The sequence below is a fragment of the Odontomachus brunneus genome, unplaced genomic scaffold, assembly GCF_010583005.1.
Source record: "Odontomachus brunneus isolate Ranch 3 - 2012 unplaced genomic scaffold, Obru_v1 Obru_scaffold_129, whole genome shotgun sequence".
In the NCBI taxonomy this organism is placed as follows: domain Eukaryota; kingdom Metazoa; phylum Arthropoda; class Insecta; order Hymenoptera; family Formicidae; genus Odontomachus; species Odontomachus brunneus.
The window spans coordinates 798,556-817,496 of NW_022639579.1; the positions used below are offsets into that span (position 1 = coordinate 798,556).

General features: G+C 40.4%; 3 protein-coding genes across 7 annotated transcripts in view; 1 reads left to right on the top strand and 2 right to left on the bottom strand.

Moving 5' to 3' along the window:
- The window catches only part of LOC116849953 (spondin-1), a 34,353-nt gene extending 29,314 nt beyond the window's left edge, over positions 1 to 5,039 (bottom strand). For 4 of the 5 annotated variants that reach the window (XM_032827658.1, XM_032827659.1, XM_032827662.1 and 1 more), the window contains exon 1: positions 3,560 to 3,699. In XM_032827658.1, coding sequence (XP_032683549.1) covers positions 3,560 to 3,667 — 108 coding nt within the window. In that variant the 5' untranslated portion in view covers positions 3,668 to 3,699. Of the gene's footprint in view, positions 1 to 3,559; positions 3,700 to 4,779 lie in introns of those variants that run through there. The other variant, XM_032827661.1, reaches the window with a different exon arrangement.
- Positions 4,144 to 15,234, top strand: LOC116849970 (myosin-2 heavy chain-like). Its single transcript, XM_032827697.1, has 12 exons — positions 4,144 to 4,199; positions 4,936 to 5,024; positions 9,518 to 9,636; positions 10,049 to 10,264; positions 10,809 to 11,689; positions 11,892 to 12,011; positions 12,149 to 12,264; positions 12,416 to 12,555; positions 12,747 to 12,865; positions 13,064 to 13,400; positions 13,583 to 14,294; positions 15,176 to 15,234. The coding sequence occupies exons 3-12, from the start codon at positions 9,631 to 9,633 to the stop codon at positions 15,232 to 15,234; spliced, it is 2,706 nt and encodes a 901-aa protein (XP_032683588.1). The 5' UTR covers positions 4,144 to 4,199; positions 4,936 to 5,024; positions 9,518 to 9,630.
- A 189-nt stretch (positions 15,235 to 15,423) lies between these two features.
- LOC116849963 (splicing factor YJU2) lies at positions 15,424 to 16,999 on the bottom strand. Its single transcript, XM_032827686.1, has 3 exons — positions 16,749 to 16,999; positions 15,944 to 16,660; positions 15,424 to 15,842 (listed from the first exon to the last, which is right to left on the bottom strand). Exons 1-3 carry the CDS (start codon positions 16,770 to 16,772, stop codon positions 15,513 to 15,515), a joined length of 1,071 nt encoding a protein of 356 aa, XP_032683577.1. The 5' UTR covers positions 16,773 to 16,999; the 3' UTR covers positions 15,424 to 15,512.
- Positions 17,000 to 18,941: the final 1,942 nt, after the last annotated feature.

An 18,941-nucleotide genomic window follows, 5' to 3' on the forward strand; every position in this document is an offset into this window, starting at 1 on the left:
ATATATATATATATATATATATATATATATATATATATATGTATGTATGTATGTATGTATGTGTAAAAAAGATCAGCATGTCCAGCTAATCGAAAAGCGTCCGAATGAAGCATTGATTTTGTGCACGAAATAACCCGCTGATAGTAAATCCCATCATCGGCTTTATTTCGACGAGTCAAAATGTTCTGACCGTCGTGCATCGACGAATGGTTGATACAACTCGATGTATAGCCGTGGCATTAAACTAAATAAACACACTAATTTTGGAGGAGATCACGAGAGGAGATCCGCACAGCGTGGCGCTTGCATTACGATTTATTAATAGATGTGTTTGTAACGGTAGGATAATTACCGAAGCATAATAACGACCGTTCAAACTGTTGTTCCATTGATACTCGTCAAAAATCCGTTCTCGATTATCGGTTAATTGCAACCTCGAATTGGAAATTCCAATTTAGGTCGAGTAAAATTTGCGAAATTGGAGGATCGTCGAGGATTGATTTTGAAAGGCTGAAAGACTACGAGGCGAAATTTGGAATGTAAGTCTCGCAAGTGCCCGAATTTGTGCTTCTAATAATGCTCCTTGGACCGCAAGGCGCATCTTGAATCTGCCAACGCCCTCTTTTCACTTCTGTTTAGCCTTGTTATTGTGGCGAATTCAAATTTAAATCTCTATTGGCGTTTCTGGGCACACACACAACTGTTATTTGCTTTTACAATTCTTTCCTCCCGAATATTCAAGTTCACTCGAAAATTCCAACGTCAAAAAGTAATAATAAAGAAAGATCACGAGAAAGAAAGTTTGTTACTTTATTTGTCCATTAATTCTATATTTACTTATTAATCTTTTTTCCAGATTATTTAATATCTGCTTATATCAGACAAATTCATCTGTAGTTAAGTAAAATATATAATTAAAAAAATCGTTTATTAAAATGTTTTAATTGTTTAAAAATGTTTTTGTTTTTATAAAGGCTAAATGCAGGTAGAATATTGCAATAACCAATATTGTAATAACCAAGTATCAAATCGTTCCAAATATTTGATTTTTGAAAATGCTTAGAGAGAGAGAGAAAGCATAATACCTGACCAATACAGAGCTCTTAGCAGTTCTTACTTTAAACCTCAACACAAAGAAAATAGTACTTAACTACCCGCGCAGTAAATAACCATTTGTAGCATCAAAGGAGAATAATAACCTAAATAATGTTATATCTAAAGATTTCTCGGTGATCCTTCAACGGAATTTCAAATGATTAAACAAAATTTTGATTGGGTAAGAGACGCGATTTCCACAAATCCCTACATTCCTCTTCTTAAATTACAACCACCTGTGATATCAGTCATTAATTCACGTACACTTACAAGAGCGAATCGATATACGTCGCGAAATTTGCTCCGTACTCTCCGAAATCCCTTACGATCTCTTTTTTATTCTCTCTCTCTCTCTCTCTCTCTCTCTCTCTCTCTCTCTCTCTCTCTCGCTCACTCACTCTCTCGATTTGGGACTTTCAATCGAACGTCCAACGCTGTGTCATAGAGTTATTCTATTTTAATGGTGTCGCGAGATAAAACACGCCGACAAGCGTTTATCCCGCACGGTTCGCCGGGCTTGCAAATTTTCGGCTGACCGACTCGCAAAAAGAACAGGCATTTCCCCGGCGCTCTCGCCGTAAGAAGCGAAAATGCACTTCTGCATCGTGCCGCTGCTGGCACGGAAATCACCGGCGGTTCGATCGCTTTTTATCCAACTTATCCACGTTACACTGCGGAAGCGAACTCTGCACCTCTGTCGACCTCGTCTATTGCACCTACCCCTTATCTGTTCCGGCGAGCGACCTGACAGTATAGTCCGAATATAACGTGCCTCGTGGTGCATAAGGGAAGTGCACTCACTGTGTGCGCAGCGCGCAAACAGCTTGTCATCGAAGGCAAACGCGACTGATGCTTCCACGGAGACGCATAATTGTGTCTGCCAATCCGCACGGGGTCGTTAAACGAGGATTTTGAGATCAGTCGTTTCCTAGATAGATAGACTTTTATGATTGTCACGACGTGAGGCAATCGATGATGGAAATTTTACAATTATTTCAGTTACATTCAGGAGGCACAGATATATTCATTGCATTAATTATTCAATTCACATCATAGAACGATGAGTGAGTTCTGTGTTATATTCGATGTGCGTCCAAGAAATTTACTTAAAATTACTCTCAGATATGCATATTAAATTTTATATGATATAATATTTCGAGCAAATTTTCATCACTTATTTCATATGTTTTTTCGTGTTTCATATTTTTTTTTTTTGTCATTCTATATAATAGATAGAAGTGTCATATGAACCATTCATAGGGGATGCATATTAAATTTTATATGATATAATATTTCGAGCAAATTTTTATTATTTATTTCATATTTTTTTCGTGTTTTTGTTTTTTCATTCTATATAATAGATAGAAGTGCCATATGAATAACTCATAGGGGATGCAACCTTTACGAATCGACTGGTAAAGTTACTGTCAAATTTACACACGTCTGTCTATCTGGGCTCGAACGTGACGTGTATGGCGGAGGATAGTCGGCCGAAATAGAGCACGTCTGGGGATGTGTATTATAGAGAAGATGGCAGGAAACACGTAAGAGAGAAAGGGGGAGATAATTATGTGTTTCGTAAAAATATTGGATATTTTGTTCGCATAGCTCGCGTACAAAGCTCGCGCTTTGAGTTTTGTAAACGTTTTAGTGACATAAGTACAAACCGCGCAAAGCATCGTGGCGCGGAATTATGAAATTTAAAAAGAGAAAAATAATACCAACGTCCTGGACAAATGTTCTCCACATTTTCATCCCATCTTGCGCCTCTAAGCTCTCAGTTGTGTATAAAGAATATCTTGCATTAAATATTAATTAATTTTTTCACGCGTGTTCTCTCTTTGTCGTGTTGTCAGCTTCTCATATCTGTGTTAATAATTAAATTAATCACGTTACCGGCTCGTGCGTTTTCAGGTGCTCGAAGAAGTTCCGAGACTTTTCAGTTGAAATTATTAATGCACGATGATGGTAATAATAGTGCGCTAACGTTCGAAAGATACAACGAGCCATATCGTTACACAGAACAAACTGAATTAACTGAACTTTGAGCGCAAAGCAACGATATTACTTTATCCGGAATTGTCCTTTGCATTCTCAGCATTCTCATGAGATTCAGTTCAAAGTAAAAGCGCAGGAAAGCGCAATAATCTCGAAATTAATGCCGCAGTCGCGCGTGGCATTTTGTTCAGGCATCGATTTTGCGTCTCGTTTCCCCAACCCCAAGCCCAATAAAATTTCGCCCGCGCAAAGCACCAGAAAAAGGACTGGAGGCCAAAGGCGATAGAGCTTGCTTTGTTCCCGCGTCAAACTATGCGCGGCCGCCCGGTGCTTCGACAGAGAGGCAAGCCCGCGAAAAGCTAATGTGTGGCGTCCGATTGCACAAAAAATAGCAATTGGTACTGCACGTGGGACTGCGCGAAATTCGTGCGGGCCGAGATCTGTCCATATGAAATGAAGTACTCACCGCGACGTTGCTCGCGCGATTCAACGCGCGACGCTTCTTTTGATCTCGCCGAGAGTCACGTGCGTTCGCCGACCAAGCTCGACCGGAGAAGCACACCCAAAACACCATCCAACACCGCCGCGGATCTGCGGCTAACTGACAACCATCCTGACTCTCTCGGCTTGAGCTAATAACGGCGGCGGCAACCACTCCGGGCGGGAGGAGGTCGTGCGTGCGCATCGCGCGCGCTCTCCCGAAGTTTTTCCCGCGACCTGATCGCGAAAGAGTCTGCTTGGCGTGGCACGTGAGAGAGACCATTCGCCCTAAAATTGCCGATATCCCTTTCACCTACACGCACACGCACGCGCGTATACACACACACACACATATACACACGCTCCTCGGCCGTTTGGTACAACGTCGAAACGAAGATGCCGAGGCACGAGCGCTTTCCCGAGTAATTAGTAGTTCGAAGAGAAGGCTCCGCTCCGCCAATCAAAGTTTGCACAAGCGAACCAGTGATAAAATATGTGTCGGTTAATTACAACGTTCTATTCGCGTTCCATTCGCGAAAGACTTTGTCACGAAGACATACGTCAGTGGTAATCGCGACTACACCATACGAGGCAACACCGAATTTGGCAATAAAACTGCAATAAACGTACGATTTTCAGACTATCGTCTATATCAAACTATAAGAAATAAATAATTAAAGATTGATTATTAAAATAGCATACAAGAGAGAGAGAGAGAGAGAGAGAGAGAGAGACATGTCATCATTTAGTTGTTGTCGGACTATTAATACATTGTGTGAATGGAGTCTATAAATGAAATATAAAGAATTTTCGCATAATCACATCGCGACGTAACTTTACTTATTGTCGAGATTTTAATAACGAAAATCTATAAAAAACCGGCTAAAAAATGCAGGGTTTCCAAGTAAACGCAATCGGATATATCTCCAAACAACACGGATCTCCACTGGCCATTCTCTCTCTCTCTAAAGACATCCTGAGAACGTTCCTACGTCTTTAGAACGCCCCCAAGACATACCTTGGAGATCTTGTGTTGTCTGAGCAGTAATAAGAATCGAATTTAGAATCAAAGCAACTTATTGCCGATAGTGTAATCCACTTATTAATGTCGCTACATCCATTACCGAGTTATTAATTATGAAAATTGTAGGAGCAATTAAAAATTGACGCAAATATACGTAATTTAATTTGGCACTATTGTCCTACCTTGTTCTGCGTCCTTTGTTCTGGTTTTCCAATTGGACATGCCAGCTTCTAATTGCTCTGTCGTGGTACTTCGAATATTCACTCGGAGCTTTACGTCTGATATTGGCCCTTACTCTGACATTGACACAGTCACTGATATCGGCATTGTCATTCTAGCACCGACACTGATATTGCTATCCCGACACCGATACTAAGCACTGTGGTTCCCAGTTTCTCCGTTATGGCACTTCAAATATTCGCTTGAGGTAATAACACAGATACGAGCACTCGATACTTTTCTCGGAACTTCCGACTGTCCGTTTCGTGACATACCCATTTCGTGCGCTTATTCAACAATTCTCGTCACGATGAACGCGCGATCGTCTACGATACGATCACAGTTACGTTTTAAAGTCGTAGTACTAGTCTGTGAATCGATCTATTTCCTTCGCGTAAACTCGTGAAGAATGAAAAGTTTCATTGACGAATTCAAGAAAACTTTTCATTTTTCACGAGTTTACGCGAAAGAAATAGATACGTGATCGCGCGATACATGGACTCACGCTACGACTTTAAAACGATACTGCGACCGCATTGTAGATGATTCTTTACTTTCGGCACTCCCGGCGATGAAACGGACCCGAGACTCGCACTCGGCGAGCCGAAATCGCGAAAACAGAACGATACGTGGAATATGTTATTCTTGTCGCGCCACGAACCGTAGCCCTAGTCTTATAAACTCATGCTAAATTCTGATTTCCAAGACAGATTCTGCCAACCTAACGCCAGATGAACAAATAAGAGATCAAAAAGATTAGTAGACTTAGTATACAATAAGTGTCGTAAATCATAAGAATTGGCCAATCATAGCCAATTATTTTTGTAATATCAATTATTTTTTAAAATAATCGACTGTAATTGGTCAATTTGCTTGCAGCTTATAACTTATTGTAGAAGGCCCATAAGAATTAGCTAATCATAGCTGATTATTTTTGTAATAATCGACTGTGATTGGTCAATTCTTACGACACCTATTGTAGACCGGGCCTTATACCCGTTATCTGTGCGCGCGACGTTTCAAATTAATTCTAAAATCCCCGCTATGAATCGCTACATTCTTGAATGAGTTGAGGTCGTGATACAACTAAACATTAGATCGGACGTACCTTCGCTTTATCGAATAATACACAATGGCGAGTCAGACGTCCTTTAGTCTATGATCATAACAAGTAAACATAATGTTCTTGAAAATAAATACTAAAAACGTACTTTACTGTTCGTTCAAGAACGTGAATACCAAATTCAGAGAAAATTGTTAATTTGTACAACCTGGATTTTACCTGTTTATGTGTCAGATATTTCCTAACAAATGTTTTACATTTCTCTAATACTGGGATACATTATTTTATAAAACAAAAGAGCTTTTGAATGATATAAAAGTTGTTCTGGTATTGTTGACAATTTGGAGGCAACTTTTAATGTTGTTTCATATATTGTTAATTATTTCTTCTTGAATTACAATCAAGATTATAAAAGTTAATCAATGTTTTATATAGTATTTATTTTAACAACTGGTAAAATCTGCCTTAAATCATACAAATATTATGCAATTATGGCAAGTATATCTGCAAATCTTTGTTGCATAGGAACAAATTTTTTTAGATGTTTTTGTCTTACTTCCCTACTTCAGGAAAGTTTTATGTTTCGTTTATTACGAGGCAGAATCGAAGACGCAAATAAATAAAGGCAGCTTGGTTTCGATTCATAGTTATCGCTACATTCATCGAATTACCACAGACCATATATATGTTCTTTAGAGGAAACTCTTAGAATCCTCACTTCGCTTACCTAATTGACCAGGTAAATAAGTCCATCTATTTAATTTTTATAGGTTATAATTATCTATTTAATTTTAGGTTATAATCTTTTTTGTGATATTTCTTTTTAAAAAATCAATAAAATTCCCTCTCTATTAACATCAATATAGAGAAAAGTAAATAAACGTTTATACAATATATCAAAAGGCAAGATAATAACTTATATAATATTAAATCTCGAGATTCTCTATTGTGCTCCGCGTTTGCATTTGTAAGGAAAATGTAGGACGGAAAATGTAGGACGGCTCAGAAAGCTATATCACTTTTTCATCGCGCTACTGAAAGGAAATGTAATTTCAACCGCACTTGAAAAGTACTGTAAGCAAACTGTGTTTCTGTCAGATCAAGAGTTAGCCAGCAATGGTATGGATCAGAGCCTCAGGTGCTGAAGAACGAGGACGCTAATCACAGAATTCGTGAACACATTATTCGCTAAATTAAATGTTCGTCGTATAATCTAACGTCAACCCGATGAAGACTGGTGGCGTTTGATTTCGCTGCTAATTACCGCGTATAGATCGCGAGCGCAATTAAACGTCGCACATCTATCATTAATCTCTTGTTTTCTCTTTTCATCTACCGGAGATAGATCGCATTTCTACTTGATAATTTTCCCGACGTATTTGGCGACACAATTTGGTCACTGTTTCCCTTTGAAGCGTATAAACCTGCTAATTGCATCCTATTACGAAGCGAACTCATAAGCTCGTCATGTTCCTAGAAAGTGCATCAACCAATTGGTCCACGTCGCTGCGTTTACGTGAAAAAAAAAGATAAGCAGCCGAAATTAAGCGGGCTAATTGACCTGACCTTGTCCGTTGTTGAATAGTTTTATTTGTTCGTATGCGACGAAACTCTTCGCGCGGTTTTTGGTAATTAGAGCGGCGCTTCTTGTCCATCATAATCCAGCCAGTTCTATGGGCATGCATTTCTCATGAAATGAGAACCGACTAAAGCTTGATCTACAATGTACTTTTTGCTTTCTGTTTCTATTTCTTTCTAGTTTAAACCTAAAGTCTTTAAGTAGAAAAAAATAGAGAACAAGAAACAGAAAGCAAATAACGCACAATAGATCAAGCTTAATGCTCAATGTGAACACGCAGTATGGAAAAATTGTGATTCTTTCGTTGCGAGTGTCGTTTTCACGATTATATCCGATGTCATTTTCGAATGTCGATTCGTTCTCCGAGAAGAGATTGCACAATTTTTACTTCTCTAACCAATCAACTTGGGAAAAATTGATGGTTTCTTAATTGTGGAAATTCGTTTAATACTAATTTACGTTTGTATAGCTTGCGATGTCGCACGAACCTAATCTAACCAGACTAATCACGTGGTCAATCATGAATCTTTTCCCCTAACATAAACTCGTAAAAAGTGAACATTTCTATATGCTTTTACATTAGAAAATTTTCATTTTTCACGAGTTCACGCTAAAAGAAAAGATTCATGATTGACCAGCAAAGCCGAACTATGAATTACTAGTGAGTAATTTTGTTTGATTAAATTTCTTTCAGGAAAATAAAAACAAATGCTAATAGACAACCATTGTGCTTTCGCGTTTTGTATTAGAATATTCCTCAAATAATTCTCTTCTCGAATGTAATACGATATCCACGCGAATCCTTCGATTTCAGTCGAGTCGAGCGTTATCTGTCACATTTCGTATCCCGAGGATAAGCGTGAAGTGCATTCTGTCTGCCTTCGGAAGTGTCATTGCGCGAGGTATCCGGCGTAAAATTGATCGCGCTTTCGTGACAGCTCGAAGTCGTCGACTGTCTCGCGCGAGCCAATGCTCGCTCGGTCCCTCGTCTCGCTGTCCGACCGCAATAAGACTACGAAATTGAAACCCTTCTCGTCGCCCAGCCGAAAATCTCGCGGAGATCCCTTCGGAAAAATCCAGCCGTCACCGATCGTGAAAAAGTGCCGGAACGAAGATGCTGAACGAAGCGACAAACGCCTCAGGTTGCGCCGCACCGATATCCGTCTGTAACGCGGACGTTCGGGAATCACGCGTGAAATTTTTCATTTACAGTCGCGCGAAATGTCATGTTATACGATTTAATTCTGAATCGCGTCGCCGGGAAAGCCGAGAGTCTAAAGACCATCATTCTGGCACGGTCTCCTCGTGACTATTGCGAGGAAAATTCGCGTCGCTTTATTTTATCACACATATATGTGATCTCTCAGCTACAATTTTTATTTATTATTAGCTACAATTTACTTAATCGGAGATTATATGCTCTCGTGAATTTGCGCTTTCATTAGTTCTGCTCTGATTTTCGCGTTTATCCTGAAAAATATGCCGATGTAATTGCGCAAAACAGTAAAATCAATATCTGTGTAGCAGACAATAACACAATTGGCAGTTTATTTTACTTTCGGCAGTTAAATAAATTATTCATCGAACCGACAGTTCCATTTCGCGCTGTGTTAACGCTAAATATTATATGTAGGTTATAAGATCAATCAAGTTATAATTTTGCTGATCGTCACGACTGTATAATCCGGATGCTCTTCGCATTGCACTTCTTTTTTATGTACTTAGTATTTTCTCTTATGTGTTTTTTTGGGCATTTTCTATGTTAACGGTTGAGAAAACGAGCTCTTCGTGTTTTCGTGAGCTGAAGAAAAAGAAGTAACACGAATAAAAAAAGAAATAAATAAAAAATGTGCTTAAGAGAAGCAAATATTTAATTGCTCAATTGCGCACGACTGCGAGTAAATTTATACTTCCGCTAGAGAAAATTTCTTCGATCATAAACCACGTTTCAAACTCTCCTTCGCTCATCTTCGTCATCCGATCGTGCATCTAAGAGCTTTGAATATTTTTTTTCGATCGGTTTAATCATATCTTCCTTCTCATGTCTCTGTGTTTACAGAAAAAACGGAGGAACGTCCGTCGTCTAACTGTTCGAGAAAGTCCGCAACGTTGAGCACCGGAAATAAAAATCACAAAAGTAGAATTCCGACTACGCAGCTTGGCAGAGGTACCATGCAAGTATGTTAATACGCAAATATGTTAATGCCGCACGATTGCCAAATAGTTTTGGGTATAACGCGATGTTTGGTGTGACGTTGGTGGTTCTTTTCTTTTTCTTGCCACGGTGTGACCAGTTCTCGTTGACGGCACGGAAGTGACTTCCTCTGTAACGTTCTAGAATTAAATTTACCGGTTGGCGAGAAGACTAACGGTGTGTTTAACGCAGACATGCATTTCTCTTCGCCATGATAAGCACGTAATTCGTTGGAAAAAATAGCGAGTGTACGACGTTAGTAAATCATCGTACGCTACGCGAGCGTGCACGTATTACACACGATTTACATCGCGCGAACGTCAGCTCGAGTCGAAAATTGCGGCCAGCGACTTTTCCTTCTGCGACATTAACCTCAAGACTCCGTTTTCCCAACAGGGCGATTCGTCAGGTCATCATTCACCGTACGAGGATTGTTCCAACGGAATTAGCTCCAACAATAATTCCGCTCGCCGGCCAACTGTTAAGACTTCGGCTGCAGCGACGTCTAATAAAAAACCATCAGTCGCTGCTGATAAACGTCAATTGGAGATCCAGTTTAGCACCAAAAAAGCACGGTACGCGGTGCTGAAGAAGACACTGGCCGATAAGGAAGTAACTGTCGAGCAATTTCTACATCTGACTTTTGACTTATTAAGGCTCCTGGGTACTCGCTGCGGCCATACAGGATTACGACGTCAGAAGCGAGAAGTGACATGCTGAAAATTCTTATGTGCTATATCGAAATAAAAAGATATTTGTACAAAAAAACACCCCACAGGTCGCTGAAGCGTATCTGTAAAATGTCTCGGAAACTGTTCCCTCTTTCCTTGATAGTTGATAAACAGCCGTAAAATAAACGTAGCAAAATCTTGAGAGAAGATAAGTTAAAAAGGAAAGTTTCACGTCACGACTGTGAGGAAAAGATAGAACATTTTACAAGTATGTTTAAATGATCCGTGCTTTCATACAAATATATTTTTATTTGGAAATGGTACACACAAGAATTTTGGACATGCGTTTTCTCACTCGACGTTATCAATCCAGAGTCTCGCAGTGAGTACCCAGGAGTTTTAAGACTGAGAAAAGAAGATATCTGAATTTGTTCTCTCGAGTTGAAAAGGCAGAAATCGAACTCATCTTTGTTATGCGTCTCCAGAAATTGGCGCAGGATCTGTTAGAGGAGATGTCGAGTCTGCGGGAGAAGATAATCGCGGCCGGCGGCAAGGACCCCGGCAAGATCGAGGACCCGAGATCATTTCTAGTGAACGGTCTCAAGCAAAGGTCGCCGACGCCGCCGATTGAGATGGGCTCGTCGCAAGATTTGACTGAGAAGCGATTACTAACGATCAGCGTGAACGAGTCGGCAGTAATCGGCGTGTCACTGCTGCAGAATCAACTGCAGGACCTGTGCGATCACTCTCGGGAGCTGTGTCAGCGCGCGCTAGACAGGAGCTCATCGTTCGCGTCCCTCGTCAAGTCCTGGCTGACAGAATCGAGCCGGCACGAGGCGGGCAACGCGTTGGCGCCGCTCGATTCGGAGATAGAGGCGCAACTGGCGATCTTCGGACAGGACAACGAGGACATGAGGACGCGATTGAACGAGTTGGCGGCGATCCAGAAGGACCTCGTCGCTGAACTCGCGAAGAGATCCTCGAGCTTAAGCAGCGAATACAATTATCACGGACGCGCGGAAGAGCCGCCGAGCGCCGATCGTAAGAACCTGCTGCAGCAACTGAACACCGCTCTGGAAGAGCTCAAGGCGGAGCGTGACAAGGCGAATCACGGGAAGAACAAGACGAAGATGATGGAGCTGCAAATGCAGAAGGCGCGTGCGAAGATTCGCGAACTGGAGGGCCACGTGGTGAACGAGGAGGAGAAGCTGCAGCAGTTGCAGAGCAGCGTCAAGTCGCTGGAGACACAACTGAAGCAGAAGGATGTGGTGATGGAGGAGAGGATGAAGGACATGCACAAGGCGTTGAAGAGCAGCGAGAACTTGGTGTCGAAGATAGAGAAGCAGCGGGACACCCTCGAAACACGGTTGCCTTTACCGACGTTCCGTTCAGTTCTCGTTTTTTTCAGACATGTCGAGATATTTTCATTAATAAATAAATAATGAACTTAAAATTCGCAATAAAACTTAAATAAATGAATCAACAAAATCGCTTAAATATGTGAATAGCTCAAATATATGATTAATCTGTTGTCATTCCGCTATTTTCTCAACATGACTTCTTTTTAGAATATTGGAGCTCAAAGAACAGATGGCCTGTAAGGAAGCCGAGGCAAGTGCTACCATTAAGGAATTGTCGGAAAGATTTGAGACGATCGACGTGGAAATCAACGAAGAGAGAAACAAGAGGCGAGTTCTTCCTCTGTAACTCAGTTTTTCATTTTTTTCCCACGAGCTTAACTGATGTGATTTCGTTAGTTGCGACGAAGGTAGTTTTTTTTTCTTTTCTTACTAGAGTAAATGCTAATTAAATATCTATTTCTTAGACAACAAGCCGAGAATACTCTGGTCGAGATGGAAGAACGCTGCAAAAACCTCGAAGAGAAAAGTCAGCTGCTCTGCGACCTCGCTAGCGAGAAAAGCAACAATCTAGTTGTCGCAGGTAGGTAAGCTGAGCAATTTCCGCAATATCAAGACGCTTTCGGCGTTTGCATCTTAAATGTCGAGAATATTGATGTCAACGTTGTCACTATCGCGACATGTCTCAATCGTTGAGAATTCGCCCCATATCTCGATCATCGGTGCGTTTGTAGATAACTATCACACGGAGAACGAGGTACATCTGTACAACGATCTAAAGGCGGCCAGGACCGAGCTGGAGAAGCAACAGCGGAGGATCGAACAACTGGAAATAGAGAAACAAGAGATCGTCGCCGTGATGCATCAAGCGGCCGTTAGTTTGCACTACTTTCAGGAACTCTGCTTATATAAGAACTAACAATAAATTCGATTCGCGTTGTAGTCTTCGCTCGTAAAACCGTGACTCTCTTTTTACTTACCGCGTCTCCACTTCATCCACTTCCATCTTGTACCTCCGATTGTCAGGACTGATCTCGATTATTCCTCTTTTTTGTTCACACGTAGAGTCGCGATAGCGAAGACAAGACGAATGATAAGCTGGCTACCGAGCTCGTGGCTAAGACCGAGGAACTCCAGAATCTGATGCTGGAGAACGATTTTCTTCGGAAGGAAGTCGAATTTGCGTGAGCCTCATTCTTTTTCTTCCTGTTTTAGGGGGTGGAAATCAGATGGTTCTTGTACTTGGTGTCACGACATCTCTTCACGTTTCTAGATCAAAGATGCGCTTTATTTGTCGACTTCTATTTGTTTCTTTCTTTTTTTCGTTTCTTATTATTTTTAAAAATTATTCAGATTCTTGATCTCTGTTATGAATATTGCAGAGAAAGGAAGAAAGATGAGTTGGAGAAGCAGTTGTCCGAGATTCAGCATCACCTCCACGCAAAATCAAAGGAAGACGGCAAGACGGGACTCGACGCGATCGACTTACAGCAGCAAGTCAGCGACTTACGAAACAGCCTGGTCCAAGTCATACAGCAGAATCAGGAGCTGGAGACCAGTTTGACCCAGAAGCAGCTGGAGCTGGAGCAACGTGATCGTGTGATGCGGGAACAAAGCAAGTTCCTCAAGGCTAGAAATGAGTTGCTGACTATCCTCAAGGGAAAGCAACAGACAAGCGTGGATAATCTTCCTAATGAGAATTACGAAGATATGGACGAAGTAATGTCGTAGTGTAGATTGCGAAAATTGTGATTGAATTCGTAGTTTGTTTAAAGTTCACTCGTTTTCTATGCGAATATTCTTCCTGTTTCCTTATTCTTTCAATCTCGCTTTTCTTCTTCAAATTTAATTCGCTTTTCTTCTAGCAAATTTAATTTGCTTTATGATTGCTATGCGCATAGGTCAATAAGCAGATCGCGACGAAGACGGAAGCGATCCAGGAGCTATACGCCACGCTGGAGAGCAAGCAGATGCAGGTGATGCGACTGGAGAAGCTGGTGAAGCTGCTGGAGGACCAGCAGGACCGGGCGCAAGCGCAACGCACACGGCTCGAGCATCGCATCGCTCAGCTGGAAGTGAGTCTGCGGGACAAGACGAAGAACAGCAACCGGTATGTCACCAGCGAGTGCAACTTGCGTAAATCCGATCGATCGTACGTCATCGACGATCGAGTGTCGCGCGCTCTTCCTCGCGAGTCGAAGCGAGCGCTGTTAGAAGAACCTACACCGACGTTCCGTCTGATTAATCCGCGCCCGCGGAAAAGATTAGGGTTTCCACGGTATCTCTACCGTCGAGTTTTACCTTCAAAGAGCTTGAATCCTCCGCCGAGCTCGATCGCTGCCTCTTATCGCAGTAAATCCGCGAAATTTCACGTTGATGATTGGTGTCGCGCTTGCTCAGACAACGAAGAAGCTTTTATCTGCGAGCGGTGTCGTCGTGAAACTGGCGAGAAATTCAAGGATGACACGGTCCGCCAAGTCGAGCGAGACCGTCATGATCCCATGCGAAAGTCTCTTTACGAGTGGCTCATGAGGTCCTCGACTTTGGAATCCGGCACGACCGACGACAACGCAGATTGTTTCTTCAGGATTGTTAATCCTGATGTGGTTCGCGGTAACGAGTGGGATCGTAGCAGGGAGTCGCGTGATCGCAGACGACACTATCGTAGTCGTTCTTCGAGGCGATTTCTTTACGGCACGTTCCCTCGACGACGTGGTCCGATCACTCGCACATAGTATTATGATTTTGAACATAAACCGTTTATCTTGCGCTTTGAATTAAACAGCTTCTTTCTAGACAATCTCATTATTATTTATATTTTTTTAGAAAAATTGGGAACATATTATAAAAGAAACGGTAGTAAGTAATACATAAAAAAGAAATTTGAAATATTGCTTTAAGATGGCTCGAAAAGAAGCTTTTCAAACCAAAGCGATTCTCTATTTTTTTTTATACATGTTGGGACTATTGTTTAGAAAGAAATAGCCAATCGCTGATCTGACATTAATCAATGCTCTATTTATTAATTCAATAAGTTATAGTGTAAATATGCATTATATTTAACAAATTATTCGTTGCTACTTATAGATGTAAAATAAGTAGATGTCATTAACACATTCGAGATAATCTTCTCTGTAAATTCAATTATAATTTTTATGATAACGCTTATATTTTTGTTATTTTTATAATTCTTATATAACGCTTATATTTTTGTTATTTTTATAATTCTGTAATATTTAATTTTTATATTTTCTTTATTTTTTATAATAAATATACAATTTTTCCATCAAAACAGGATTCAGTAAATTCGATTTCTCTTTCATCTCGAACATGTTAAATGGTCTGTTTCGATAGGCTAGGTGCTCCCTGCTACATTGCACTAATGTTCATGTAATTCGACAACAGAGCTTCTTACAGAGTGCCTAGCCTTTCAGTCGAACAGACCAAGTTTCGATCTCTTTACGTCTCTGACGATTTATCTCTTTATGTTTTAGGAATAGAGCCTTCGGCATCCTGTAAGAAATCTCTGTACTCGTCGGCACACTCCACTTAATAACGTATCAATCCACAGATATAAACCACAGATTGGATCTACCAACAAATCATTAATGTGTATACGTCGTGTGGTTTGCATAAAGCACTACGCTCACACAAAAATTGCGTGTACAGTTTAAAACCTAGTACGATTGCAATTTTTATATTTTGAGATGCGTTTAACAAAACATATTTATTAATAAGTATATCATTTGTAGATCCCGTTTATTTTGTATCACAATGTTTATCTCGTCACATAAAAATATGTACATCTTGGAAATATATTAGTTTATATCTCTATTGATCGCTATCATTGTCACTACTGCCTGAATATGCACCTAACAGCGAGAGGCCGTTGCTTGCGTTATTCGATTTAGTACCTGTATTTGTTATATTCGATATACTTGTCGGAGTGTCTTGAGTCTCGTCCAACCGCGAGACGGTTTCGTTATCGGTAGAAAGCACGATTTCGGACGTGACTTTATTTTGCGGCGGCTTTGCGTTTATCTTTATGCCGATATTGCCTTTCTTCATCAAAGCAGACGAATTCTTCTTGCCAAATGATAATCCCATATTCTCCGACCACAATGATATCTTGGAAGGTCTTGTGGACTGTCCAGTATTGTCCTGTGCAACAATCGATAATTTATTTAGTACATACAAACTAAAAAGATCAAAATCTATCTAATGAGAATAAATAGAATTTGACAAAAGCAAGATCAACTTACTGCTTCTCTGCTATTTACTTTGTTCATTTTAGGCACTTTTGGAAGGGGTTCCATAATTTCTTCTTCTTCTACTTCTCCTTTGTTTTCTACCTCTTCAATTTCCTCTTCTACAACAGTCCCTGTTAACTGTCTTTTACCAAATACAGATTTAATGTACTGCTCATCCAATTCCTCTTGTTCTTTTTCTGTACGCTGTCTGCTAGTCTCTGTGTCGAATTGCTGCAACATCTGATCGTAATCTATGGTCTGTTGTCTGCGATTTAAATCCTTCAATTCCTCTAGGGACTCCAGAAGTTCCAGTTCCTGTTTTGACTGCAGCGTTCTCTTTTCCAGGAGTTTCATTGGATTAGTGGCCTCCTCTTCCTTTTCCTCATCTTCTTCTCTCTGCGCTTGCTCCTCTGCCAGCTTCAACGCCATGAAGTTTCTCGTAGCACCTGCCTCAATTTCATAATCTGTGTTCTTGGGGTCGGTCTTGAAGGATATCTCTTGCAGGCAGCGTGTGCACTTGATGTAAAACCTGTAAATGCGTATGCCCAGGTAATCGTCGCCCTCGACGTCCTCCTTACGCGCATTAAATTTCTTGCCCTTGTAGATATATTCACCGCATGTTTTACATCTCATGTTGAACGGCGCCATCAATCGTACGGTGTATTGGCGATTTCTCGCCAATTTCATGCGCGGGATCTTCGACGGATCGAAATCCGGCGGGTAGTATTTCTAAAGCAAGAAACAAGCAGAAGGTCAGAGAAGAAGTGCATATATGTCGTGTGAAAAATAATTGTTCGCCTCAAATTCTCATACTTACGTTCAATACTTTGCGCTCCGACATTTCGCAGCTTCAACACCGTGCGATTGATATTCACTAAAATATATCTTTTCTCCAAATATTCCAAGCAACGCAAAGTACACCGTTGATTTTAGGTTATGTCGCTGTACTCAACTGACACGAAGTAGATCGAAAGTCTGTTCTTTGTAGCTGCACTGCTGAACTAGTGCAATAAGTTAGAGTAAGAAAACGTATATTTGTCTTACTTCAATATATTACACCAGTTCAGCAGTGCAGCTATAAAGAACAGGCCTCGAAGCAGGGATCGAGCAGCGTTCGAGATGGCCACCGTGTTCACCAATCATAAAGCTGCGCAGCAATCGATACTCGCAATTCGCGAAAATTGCGATTCTCGAACAGTTAATGGCGCCTGGTATTATCTTTGCGTAATTTGTTAAACGCTCCACGTATAAACAAAGTGAGTACGTATTTAGAGCGTGTATCGGGCCTCAGGTGGGATGGAAATCCGCGGAAAGACGAGAGGAAGCAGTGGAAATGAAGGCAGACGAGTATCTGTATGGAGAAACGGGAAAAACGATCGAGTAACGGTGAGTGTATTTGGACGACTGTAATTTCACTTGTGGTGATTGTCTCTGAGTTTTTTGTAACGTTGAAAAATGCCGTGACATCACATCTCGATGCCTCAGACTCGCGATTTATATGATATTTTCACCTTCTTCTCCGCGAGAAAAGATACATAAGCCGACAGGGAAATTTTTCGGAATTTCGATTTTAAATCATGTGATAAGAACGTAAATAACTATCTCTCTCTCTTTCTCTCACGCCGACAGTCGAATGGTCGGAAGTTGAATATAACTTCTCTCTACGATGCCATATCACTGCAAACGGCAACTAGATAATCTCTAATTGCTCATTAACAATCATATCTCTGTGCGATTAATACATAGCTCTCGAGACATTCGCCGTCTTACGCAAGACCTTTCCCAAGATCTTCGCTCTCCTTCCCACGACCCTTTCACCCCCGCCAGCTAGCGTCATCTTTCGGTTCGCCGTTGATGTATAAGGTTAATCCCGCGAGTTCTTGTATAAATGCGAGCGTTTGAAACTGAACGCGGTGAAAACATCGTATGCATATGAAGGTACTTCGCGGAAAATATTTCAATCAGGCGGCACGTATACACGTGTATTTATACGAGCGTTCCATACTTCGTGTACACGTAAATTAGATCAAATTGAACACAAAATTTCTCTACCATTTTGCAAATAGTCATATAAAATTTTGAGTCATTAATTTAAAGAAGATTGATGAATGGCATAACAAATGAGTTGTATTTAACGACACTTGTCGCTATTTACTTGTGGACTAGGTCAGACTGAACAAAAAAGTCCTCTACCATCTTGCAAACAATCACGTAGATTTTTTAGTTATTAATTGAAGAACATTGGCAAGTGTTATACAGGGTGAGCCATTTTAATCGACGGATTCAAATTGCTCCTAAAATACGCCAGCTACAAAAAAATGGTTAAGACAAGAATTGTAGAGCACAACGGGGGTCATTTTACCGTGCTAATAATTTTGACCTTCAGATCGATTTTCAAGGTCATTCGAAGGTCAAAGTCATTTTTTTAAATTAGAACCCCTATTTTTGACACCGGATTCGAAAAGAGCAGAAAATTTTACGTTAAAAATGATATTTAGATTTTTTTTCTGAGTCCAAGAAGGTCAAATAAAAAATGATTAAAAACAACTTAGAAACTGTTAATGTTAATTTTAAAGATTTTTATGCATGATAAGTGTTTCGTGGTACTAACAAATACTAATAGAAAAAAAGTTGCGAAATGTTGTTATTCCATTTCCGAAATTGATGCGCAATAATCTCACTTTAATATGATTATTAATAAGGCGTAATAAATAAAATTTTAAAAGTAAAAACAAATGCTTTTAAAGTATTACCTTTAACAATTTTTCTTTTTTGAGTGCAGGGTAACTTGAAAAATTTTTTTTAAATATGGCTGACTATCCTCCACGTCCACGTCGTTGTTTTGGTACTAAAAGTATTGAATTAACATCTTCCAAGTTCTTGATTTGACCTTCTTGGACTCAGAAAAAAATCTAAATATCATTTTTAACGTAAAATTTTCTGCTCTTTTCGAATCCGGTGTCAAAAATAGGGGTTCTAATTTAAAAAAATGACTTTGACCTTCGAATGA